This window comes from Leucopleurus acutus (assembly GCF_964270905.1).
Source record: "Leucopleurus acutus genome assembly, chromosome: 21".
In the NCBI taxonomy this organism is placed as follows: domain Eukaryota; kingdom Metazoa; phylum Chordata; class Mammalia; order Artiodactyla; family Delphinidae; genus Leucopleurus; species Leucopleurus acutus.
This window is the reverse complement of record NC_139163.1, coordinates 30370041-30382178: the sequence shown is the minus strand read 5'-3', so window position 1 is coordinate 30382178 and position 12138 is coordinate 30370041. Positions and strand designations below refer to the sequence as shown.

At 36.4% G+C, this 12138-nt stretch overlaps 1 protein-coding gene across 1 annotated transcript in view; it reads right to left on the bottom strand.

Moving 5' to 3' along the window:
* The window catches only part of LOC309977711 (disintegrin and metalloproteinase domain-containing protein 32-like), a gene marked incomplete at both ends in the record, with an annotated part of 166747 nt that overhangs the window by 116502 nt on the left and 38107 nt on the right, over nt 1-12138 (bottom strand). Inside the window, 2 exons of the mRNA XM_082863999.1 lie at nt 397-468; nt 3695-3763. Of these exons, the coding sequence (XP_082720125.1) occupies nt 397-468; nt 3695-3763 (141 nt within the window). The remainder of the gene's footprint in view (nt 1-396; nt 469-3694; nt 3764-12138) is intronic.

Sequence of the window (12138 nt, the reverse complement as noted above, 5' to 3'; positions counted from 1 at the left end):
TTTTATGTTATTTTATAATAACCAAGAAATTAATTCAACCTTTTGACAAATCCACCCTCAATTTATATGGATAACTTTATTCAGAAATGCCACGTCAGCTGCGGAGCAACTCAGTCCATGCGCCACAACTACTGAAGCCTGCGCGCCTAGAGCCCATGCTCCGCAACAAGAGAAGCCACTGCAATGAGAAGCCCGCGCACTGCAACGAAGAGTAGCCCCCACTCACCACAACTAGAGAAAGCCCGCGCACAGCAACAAAGACCCAACGCAGCCAAAAATAAATAAATAAAATAAATAAATTTTTTAAAAAAAGAAATGCCATGTCAAGGCAATGCAAATTATAATTTCAAAACTAGTATGAATTTTCCTAACTAGTATGAAAAGGAAAATACTTACCGAATTTACAAGGCCAATAATTTCGATGACTTTATTTGTTACCATCATGCTATCAGAGCCCAGGTAATCATACTGAAAAACAGAATTAATTTAAAATTTAAATATCATTTGTTATGTAATATGTTTGAGATTTACTCTCCATCTACTCTCTCAGGTTGAGGCTGCTTTGGGGTTAGAACACTTCAAAATAAGACAGTAACAATTAAAATAGGAATATAAATTGGATCACTCACACATGCTAGTATGTAACATTGTATAGCCACTCTGAAAGATAGCTTGGCAACTTCTTTCAAAACAAATAATGGACCTAGAAGTTGCACTCCTAGACATTTATCCTAAAGAAGTAAAAACTGGTGCTCAGAAAAACCCATACATGAGAGGAAACAACTCCTAAGTCATTCAGTCGTTCAAAGATTAAACAAACTGTGGTACATTCATAACACGGAATACGATTCAGTAATAAAAAGTAACTGAACTGCTGATATATGAAACAGCCTGGGTAAACCTCATGAAAATTATGCTAAGTATAAACAAATCTCAAAAGGATACATACTATATGATAACATTTATGCAATATTCCTGAAATCACAGATGGAGAATAGATGAGTGATTACCAGAGGTCGAGAAGTGAGGAAGTGGGGAGAGATGTGTGTGACTCCAAAGGGATAACACAGAGAGTCTTGTGATGGTACTTGTTCAGTGTATTGGTCGTGGTGGTGGTAGTTATGAACGGCTACATATGTGATACTACCACATAAAACCACACACACATACATACACACAAATGAGTGTATATATAATGGCTGAAATCTGAATCAGCTCTGAAGAATGTGTCAATGTTAAATTCCTTATCTATAAAAAAACTCTCTAAAGTACATTATCCCTTGGATATTACACAGGACCCTCAAGTTAAACATATCCAAAACTACACTCATTATCCTCCCTCAAAAATATGCTCCCACTTAGATTTCTACTTCTTTAGTGAATGCTATTATCATTTATGACCTCCCACATTCATTATACTATATGTTCAGTGACAGCAAAACTTTTTCTGTTTTGTTCACTGCTCTATCCTCAATAAATAGAACAGTAACTGGCATCTAGGTGATGCTTAATATATTATTAAATGAATGAATAAATCAAGTCAATTTACAAGTTCTTCTAATTCACCCTCATTAGTAACATTTAAAATTGTCCTTTCCTGTCTATTCCTAACACTATTAATTTGTAAAACTTCACCCTGATTACTGGAATAGTCTCTTAAATGCTTTATCTTATTCCAATTTTTACACCAGCATTCCTGTCCCTATGCTATTGCAGAAATGATTCTAAATGTAAATATGAACACATCATTACCCTGCTTAAAATCTTTCATTGACTCTCTATTACCTTTAGGATAAAATCCAAATATCATGTCAATTCTTCAATTCATCTCTTTCCCTTTCCCTTCTTCAACACTGTATATTAATCATACTAAACTTCTTAAAATGATCTGAAAAGAACAATCTCTCATATTTATGCACCCTTGCAAAGAAAGGTTTCGCACTGAGTCTTCCCTGGCCCCATCCTCCCCCCATTGCCCAAACCAACCAAGCCAGAACCCAGCCTGCAACCATCTCCTTTACCAGGTTCTCACACTCCAATTCCCCTGCCCTAATCATCCAAGGGCAAGGTACCAAAAATTGTGAAACAACCTCTATTCTCCCGAACCCACTGCAATTTTTCAAGTTAGCCAATGCTAAACCTGTTTACCTTGTTTTGCTGTTCCTTCCCACAGAAATCACAATAAAGGCTCCTGCCGTGTTTTCCTATTGCTCCCTCTGTCTCCTGACCTACTGTGGTGCTTCTCCATGTGGCATGATGTGGTATGCCCTTTCCTCCTGGGAACTGTGAATAACAAACTAACTTTCCAATAGTAATCATCTCCTGATCTGTTGGCATCAGCATACCTGAATAATAATAAAACCTACATGTTAAAACACCTACTTACACGCTCTTACAATACCTCAGGTTACAGCTGTGTGTCTCCATGTCTTTCTCTATTAATGTACTGTGTTTTCATAGTACCATAATCTTCCCTCAATCTGGCACTGAATTCACTAGGCTACAACTGTGGATTTAAAATTTGTGAAGTGATTGAAGACATCACTATTCTTCTTTATATGCCCAATATCTAGTAACACAGATGTCATACTGGCTCAATGTTTGTTTTATTAAAGAATACATAAACATAAATATTTGTAAGAACATAAAAAAGAGATGTTTAATGAGCATTATATGGCTGACAAACCTGGCAATTTGGACAAGACGCTTTTAAAACAACTCTCAAAATTTGTAACGTAATCCTGAAACAAAATAATTTTCATAAACCCAAATATTCCCTGGAAATCTAGTCATCTTTACTAGAAATATCTCAACTTTCTCTTAAATGTTCCGTTTGCCCTTTTTCCTAATACTCTACTAAGTCAAGTATTTTAATATCCTTCTCCAAATATCTCCTGTCTCTGACCCTCAACTCTGGCTTCCTGACAAGCTCTACAATCCTATGAATAGAAAGGGAAATTCACATTCTCTGTAGTATTCCATAGATGTGACAATCAAATACTTATCTTCAAAACAAAACCTGGAAAGTATACTTTATCCCTGTTTTCTGAAATCTTTGAAATATAGGAGAAATAAAACCACACCCAACTGAGTACAAACTGAGTTATCACCTCAAGGGTCTGAAGTTCAGAGATCCTCAAATTGTTTATGGGAATAAGGAATCTAGAGGTGCCTTTAGACTAGACTCAATCAGACTTGAGTCAACAGACTCAAACAGTTGCACCATTAAAAACCACTAAAAAAATCTTGACATTTTAATGTAAGCAGTTATCATAAGTAGTTATACTATCATCATTGCTGTGCCAATAAATATCTTATAGGGAAAAAGATTCTCTAGACTACATGCTGCTCTTCAAGTACCCTAAAACAAGAATTAAAGCTTAGAGAATTTCACTTTAAAAAATCACCGTTAAAAATTTTTGTGGATTGAGAAAGGCCCTAAAGATGTGAAGTACCAGCAAAAAAAAAAATCATTCCGTTATGCAGGTTTGTTATGTAAAGATTTCAAATAAAACATTTCTGATAGAACTAATGTCATTTTGAATATTCGATTCTTCAAACAGAAGACGTCTTCACTGTTCTCTAGGAGTGACATGGAAGTAAGAAGATTGGAATCTTTAAGTTCCTTTCTAGCTAGGGATAATCATACATTCATATCAAATATTCAAAAGCAAAGAAAAAGCAAAACACATACCAAAACTTTGTCCACCACGATATGCATTTCTAGATAAAGAGGAATTAAATCTGGAACAGCTGATTCTGGCTAGAAAGAAAGAATAGCAGTATTTAAAAACTTTCACAAATTGTTTATTCTGAACTTTTAAAATATTTTTCCACCTTTACTGAGTCATAGTTGAAATATATATATATACTTAAGCTATAAGACTTGATGCTTTGATATACATACACAATGTGAAATAACTGCCACATTCAAGCTAATTAACATATCCACTCTCGCACAGTTACCATTTTCTTTTATCTTGTGTGTGTGTACTCCGTAAGTTTTTTATGGAGTAGTTAGGGTGTTCTATATATAATGTCATGTCATCTGCAAGTAGTGACAGTTTTACTTCTTCCTTTCAATTTGAATGCATGTCATTTCGTTTTATTACCCAATTACTGTGGTGAGAACTTCCAATTCTTTGTTGAATAAAAGTGGCGAAAGTAGGCATCCTTGACATGTTCCTGATCTTAGAGGAAATGCTTTCAGCTTTTCACCGTTGAGTACAATGTTAGCTGTGGGCATGCCATATATGGTCTTTATTATGTTGAAGTATGTTCCCTCTGTATCCACTTTGTTGAGTTTTTATTATACATGGATGCTGAATGTTTTCAAACGCTTTTTCTGCATCTATTTAGATGATCATGATTTTTATCCTTCATTTTGTTAATGTGGTATATCACATTGATTGATTTGCTGATGTTGAACCATTTTTTCATCCTTGCAATAAACCCCACTTCAGCATGGTGTATGATTCTTTTAATGTTTTTTTCCTTTTAATGTTTTAATGTTGAATTTGGTTTGCTATTATCTTTTTAAAGATTTTTGCATCTATGTTCATCAGGGATATTAGCCAGTAATTTTCTTTTCTTTTCTTTTCTTTTTTGTGGTATCTTTGTCTGGGGTTTGGTATCAGGGTATGCTGGCCTTGTAAAATGAATTTGGAAGTGTTCCCCCTTCATCTATTCTTTGGAAAAGGAGTTTGAGGATTGGTATTAGTTATTCTTTAAATGTTTGGTACAATTCACCAGTGAATTGTATAAGTCTGGTCTTGGACTTTTGTTTGTTTGCATATTTTTGACTACTGATTAAATCCGCTTACCAGTAATTGGTCTATTCAGATTATCTATTTCACCATAATTCAGTCTTGGTAGGTTAGGTGTTTCTAGAAATTTATCCATCTCTTCTGGGTTGCCTAATTTTTTTAAATTGAAGTATAGTTGATTGACAATGCTGTGTTACTTTTAGGTGTACAGCAAAGTGATTCATATATATATATATATAATATATATATATATTTAATATATATGACATATAATATATATGTATTCCTTTTCAGATTCTTTTCCCTTATAGGTTATTACAAAATATTGAGTATAGTTCCCTGTGCTATACAGTAGGTTCTTGTTGGTTATCTATTTCATATATTGTTGTGTATATATGTTAACCCCAAGCTCCCAAGTTTTCCCTCCCCAGGTTGCCTAATTTGTTAACATATAATTCTTCCTAGTAGTCTATATTTCTGTGGGATCAGTTGTAACATCTCCTTCATTTTTTATTTTATGATTTCTCTTTTTCTCTGGGTGAGTCTAGCTAAAGGTTTGTCAATTTTATTTTTTCAAAGAACCAGCTCTCAGCTTCACTGACCTTCTCTATTGTCCTTTTGGAATCTGTTTCATTTATTTCTGCCCTACATTTGTTATGTCCTCCCTTCTGCTAATCCTGGGTTTCATTTGTTCTTTTTCTAGTTCCTTGAGGTATAAAGTTAGGTTATTAGTGACTTTTCTTGTTTCTTGAGGTAGGCCATTTATCGCTAAGAACTTCCATCATAGAACTACTTTTGCTGCATCCCACAATTTTTGGTATATGCTATTTCCAATTTCTTTTGTCTCAAGGTATTTTTTTAAATTTCTCCTTTGATTTTTCTTTGGCCCATTTGTTGTTCAGTAGCATACTGTTTAAACTTCACATATTTGTGAATTATCCAGCTTTCTTCACGTAAATAATTTCCAGTTTCATACCATTGTGGTCAGTAAACATGCTTCGTATGTTATCAATCCTCTTAAATTTATTAAGATTGCTTTGTGGCCTAACATGATCTCTCGTGGAAAATGTTCCATGAGAACTTCAGAAGAATGTGTATTCTGTTGCTTTTACATGGAGTATTCTGTATATATCTGTTAAGTCCGTCATTCCAATGTGTCATTTAAGGCCAATGTTTCCTTATTGATTTTCTGTCTGGATGATCTATCCATTGATTTAAGTGGGATATTAAAATTCCCTACTATTATTATATTGCTGTCTATTTCTCCCTTTAGGTCAGTTAATATTTGCTTTACATATTTAGGTTATCCTATGTTGGGTACATAAATACTTACAAATGTTATATCTTCTTGTTAAATTGACCCCTATATCATTATGTGACACCCATCCATGTCTCTTATTACAATCTTTTTTTTTTTTACACCTATTTTGTCTGATATAATTATAGCTACTCCAGCTTTCTTTTGGTTTCCATTAGCTTGGAAATCTTTTTCCATCACTTCACTCTCAGTCTCTGTGTGTCCTTATATCAAAAGTCTCTTGTATGTAGCATACAGATGGGTCTTATTTTTTTAATCCACATAGCCACTCTATGTCTGTTGACTGGAGAACTCAGTCAATTTACATTTAAAGTAATTACTGATAGGTAGAGAAATGAGAGAACTCAAATAAAATTTAAAAGTAATTATTGCCATTTTATTAATTGTTTACTGGCTGTTTGTTTCTTCTTCTCTTGCTCTCTTCCTTTGTGGTTTCATGACTTTCTTTAGTAATATATTACTTTCTTTTTATTGTTTGTGTATTTACTATAGGTTTTTGCTATTTGTAAGCCATGAAGCTTACAAATAACTTATATATGTCTATTGTAAGTTGACAACAACTTAAGTTTTTTGAAAAAGCTCAACATTTTTACTCCCTGCCACATTTTATGTTTTTTATGTCATATTTTATCTCTTTTATCTTGTGTATACCTTAACTAATTATTATAATCACAGTTATTACTATTTTTACTACTTTCGTCTTTTAACCTTCATAGTAGCTTTGTAACTGATTAATCCACTCCCTTTGCTATATATTTATCTTTCTGGTGAGCGTTATTATTTCATGTTTTCTTGGAAAAATTTAATGTGAGTTCCAGTTCAAGATGGCAAAATATGAAGATCCTGAAATCAATTCCTCCCAAAGACCTATTGAGTCTACAACTACATACAGAACAATTTCCTCTTTTAAAAAACCTAAAGTCTGGCTGAGTGGTAACTATACATCAGGAAAATGAGAAGAAAAGCATGGTGAATCAGGTAGGATGTACTGAGACACACTCTTACCGTAAATGCCACCCTCAGTGCTATGACCCACAACCTGGAGAAAATTCTAAACCTGGAGCTTCTTCTGTCTGAGGAGTGAAGGGTTTGAACCTCACATTGGGCACCACAACTTTTAGGACCTGCACCTGAGAGACAAGTCCCCAAAATATGGAACTTTGGAAACCAATGGGGCTTGAGTCCCCAGACTCACAAGATTGTGTCAGTCTGGGAACCAGGTCAACAAGGGCCCAGGCACTTGGACTTACCTTCTGTAGGGCCCAGCTCAGAGGGAGCTAGTCATGCCCAGACTTAAAGTAAAGGAAATTCCCTTGCTTATATTAAGGTGTCAGCCTGAGAGGCAGGCATCTAATTAGCACACACATCCAGTGATGAAGACCTGCAGGTACCATCTTCGTGCTTTCCCTTGTCTATGCTCCAGAGCACTGTATCTCCCAGAAGAGAGCTTTTACATGCATCCGGTGCACCGATCGTTGCAGCTGACTCCCTGGGGACATTACTTGACTGCCTGACTATGGAAGCCAAAGGAGCTTGCATTCCTAATCCCATGGGATTGTAATGATCATAAAGGAGCTCATACCCCTGTTAGGCACTCCAATTTTTATGGCAGCTACCCAGGAATACCTCTACATCACCTGGCTCTGGCAGCCAGTGGGGCTTATACTTGTGGGTCCCATAGGACAGTAGCTAACAGAGAAAGAGTTCTTAAACAGCTACCAGGCCCCAGCCAGCAAGAGGCAAAAGATCCAAGACCTCAGTCTTTCTGTTACAGAGGGCTATTAGCTAATCATCATGGCTGCAGCCTGAGAGGCAGACTTCTAATTAAACACACATCTATGGGCTAAGTGTCATGCTTTCCAGACACCTCAGAGGGTGAGTGCTATCTTCAAGAACTCCCTCTGCTACCCTCCAGAGATCCAGTTTTTCCTGCAAGGGAATTTTACATGCAATTGATGCCCTAGTTTTTAAAACAAGTGCCCCAGTTTTTGCAGCTACCACCTAGGGAATGCTCCTTCAATGCCTGGCTCTGGTGGCTAGGGGGCTTGCATTTATGAGACCAACAGGACTTGAAGCAATTGAAGGGATGGCTCTTGGCAAGCTGCCACCTCAATACATAAGGCAAATGCTAACAGCCATAAAAAGGGAAATAGACAGTAATACAATCATAGTAGGGGACTTTAACACCCCACTTTCACCAATGGACAGATCGTCCAAAATGAAAATAAATAAGGAAACACAAGCTTTACATGATACATTAAACAAGATGGACTTAATTGATATTTATAGGACATTCTACCCCAAAACAACAGAATACCCTTTCTTCTCAAGTGCTCATGGAACATTTTCCACGATAGATCATATCCTGGGTCACAAATCAAGCTTTGGGAAATTTAAGAAAATTGAAATCATATCAACTATCTTTTCCAACCACAATGCTATAAGATGAGATATCAATTACAGGGAAAAATCTGTAAAAAATACAAACAGATGGAGGCTAAACAATACACTACTAAATAACCAAGAGATCACTGAGGAAATCAAAAAATACCTAGAACCAAATGACAATGAAGACACGATGACCCAAAACCTATGGAATGCAGCAAAAGCAGTTCTAAGAGGGAAGTTTATAGCAATACAATCCTACCTCAAGAAACAAGAAACATCTCAAATAAACGACTAAACCTTACATCTAAATCAATTAGAGAACGAAGAACAAAAAAACCCTAAAGTTAGCAGAAGGAAAGAAATCATAAAGATCAGATCAGAAATAAATGAAAAAGAAATGAAGGAAACAATAGCAAAGGTCAATAAAACTAAAAGCTGGTTCTTTGAGAAGATAAACAAAATTGATACACCATTGGCCAGACTCATCAAGAAAAAAAGAGAAAGACTCAAATCAATAGAACTAGAAATGAAAAAGGAGAAGTAAAAACTGACACTGCAGAAATACAAAGGATCATGAAGATTACTACAAGCAACTATATGCCGATAAAATGGACAACCTGGAGAAAATGGACAAATATTTAAAAAGCACAACCTTCTGAGACTGAACCAGGAAGAAATAGAAAATATAAACAGACCAATCACAAGCACTGAAAATGAGACTGTGATTAAAAATCTTCCAACAAACAAAAGCCCAGGACTAGATAGCTTCACAGGCGAATTCTATCAAACATTTAGAGAAGGGCTAACACCTATCCTTCTCAAACTCTTCCAAAATATGCCAGAGGGAGGAACACTCCCAAACTCATTCTACGAGGCCACCATCACCCTGATACCAAAACCAGACAAAGATGTCACAAAGAAAGAAAACTACAGGCCAATATCACTGATGAACATAGATGCAAAAATCCTCAACAAAATACTAGCAAACAGAACCCAACAGAACATTAAAAGGATCATATACCATGATCAAGTGGGGTTTATCCCAGGAATGCAAGGATACTTCAATATACGCAAATCAATCAATGTGATTAAACCATATTAACAAATTGAAGGAGAAAAACCATATAATCATCTCAATAGATGCAGAAAAAGCTTTTGACAAAATTCAACACCCATTTATGATAAAAACCCTCCAGAAAGTAGGCATACAGGGAACTTACTTCCACATAGTAAAGGCCATATATGACAAACCCACAGCCAACATCATTCTCAATGGTGAAAAATTGAAACCATTTCCTCTAAGATCAGGAACAAGACAAGGTTGCCCACTCTCACCACTATTATTCAACACAGTTTTGGAAGTTTTAGCCACAGCAATCAGAGACGAAAAAGAAATAAAAGGAATCCAAGTTGGAAAAGAAGAAGTAAAGCTGTCACTGTTTGCAGATGACATGATACTATACGTAGAGAATCCTAAAGATGCTACCAGAAAACTACTAGAGCTGATCAATGAATCTGGTAATGTAGCAGGATAGAAAATCAATGCACAGAATTCTCTTGCATTCCTATACACTGGTGATGAAAAATCTGAAAGAGAAATTAAGGAAACATTACCATTTAGCACTGCAACAAAAATAATAAAATATCTAGGAATAAACCTACCTAAGGAGACAAAAGACCTGTATGCAGAAAACTATAAGAGACTGTTGAAAGAAATTAAAGATGATACCAACAGATGGAGAGATATACCATGTTCCTGGATTGGAAGAATCAACACTGTGAAAATGACTATACTATACAAAGTAATCTACAGATTCAATGCAATCCCTATCAAACTAGCAATGGCATTTTTCACAGAACTAGAACTAAAAACTTCACAATTTGTATGGAAAGACAAAAGACCCCGAATAGCCAAAGTAGTCTTGAGAAAGAAAAATGGAGCTGGAGGAATCATGCTCCCTGACTTCAGACTATACTACAAAGCTACAGTAATCAAGATAGTATGGTACTAGCACAAAAACAGAAATACAGATCAATGAAACAGGATAGAAAGTCCAGAGATAAAGTCACGCACATATGGTCACCTTATTTTTGATAAAGGAGGCAAGAATATATAATGGAGAAAAGACAGCCCCTTCAATAAGTGGTGCCGGGGGCTTCCCTGGTGGCGCAGTGGTTGAGAGTCCACCTGCTGATGCAGGGGATGCAGGTTCGTGCCCTGGTTCAGGAGGATCCCACATGCCGCGGAGCGGCTGGGCCTGTGAGCCATGGCCCCTGAGCCTGTGCGTCCGGAGCTTGTGCTCTGCAACGGGAGAGGCCACAACAGTGAGAGGCCCGCGTACCACAAAAAAAAAAAAAGTGGTGCTGGGAAAAACGGACAGCTCCAGGTAAAAGAATGACATTAGAACACTCCGTAACACCATACACAAAAATAAACTCAAAATTGATTAAAGACCTAAATGCAAGGCCAGACACTATAAAACTCTTAGAGGAAAACATAGGCAGAACAATCTATGACATAAATCACAGCAAGATCCTTTTTGACCCACCTCCTAGAGGAATGGAAATAAAAACAAAACTAAACAAATGGGACCTAATGAAACTTAAAAGCTTTTGCACAGCAAAGCAAACCATAAACAAGATGAAAAGACAACCCTCAGAATGGGAGAAAATATTTGCAAATGAAGCAACTGCCAAAGATTAATTTCCAAAATTTACCAGCGGCTCATGCAGCTCAATATCAAAAAAAACAAACAACCCAATCCAAAAATGGGCAGAAGATCTAAACAGACATTTCTCCAAAGAAGATATACAGATTGTCAACAAACACATGAAAGGATGCTCAACATCACTGATCATTAGTGAAACGCAAATCAAAACTACAATGAGGTATATCACCTAACACCAGTCAGAATGGCCATCATCAAAAAATCTACAAACAATAAATGCTGGAGAGGGTGTGGAGAAAAGGGAACCCTCTTGCACTGTTAGTGGGAGTGTAAATTGATACAGCCACTATGGAGAACACTATGGAGGTTCCTTTAAAAACTAAAAACAGAACTACCATACAACCCAGCAATCCCACTACTGGGCATATACCCTGAGAAAACCATAATTCAAAAAGACTCATGTACCACAATGTTCATTGCAGCTCTATTTACAATAGCCAGGACATGGAGGCAACCTAAGTGTCCATCAACAGATTACTGGATAAAGAAGATATGGCACATATATACAATGGAATATTACTCAGCCAGAAAAAGAAACGAATTTGAGTTATTTGTAGTGAGGTGGATGGACTTAAAGTCTGTCATACAGAGTGAAGTAAGTCAGAAAGATAAAAACAAATACTGTATGCTAACACATATATATGGAATCTAAAGAAAAAAAAAGGTTCTGAAGAACCTAAGGGCAGGACAGGAATAAAGATGCAGATGTAGAGAATGGACTTGAGGACGTGGGGAGGGGAAAGGGTAAGCTGGGACAAAGTGAGAAAGTGGCATGGACATATATACACTCCCTGATGTAAAATAGATAGCTAGTGGGAAGCAGCCACATAGCACAGGGAGATCAGCCCGGTGCTTTGTGACCAACTAGAGGGGTGGGATATGGAGTGTGGGAGGGAGACGCAAGAGGGAGGAGATATGGGGATATATGTATACATAT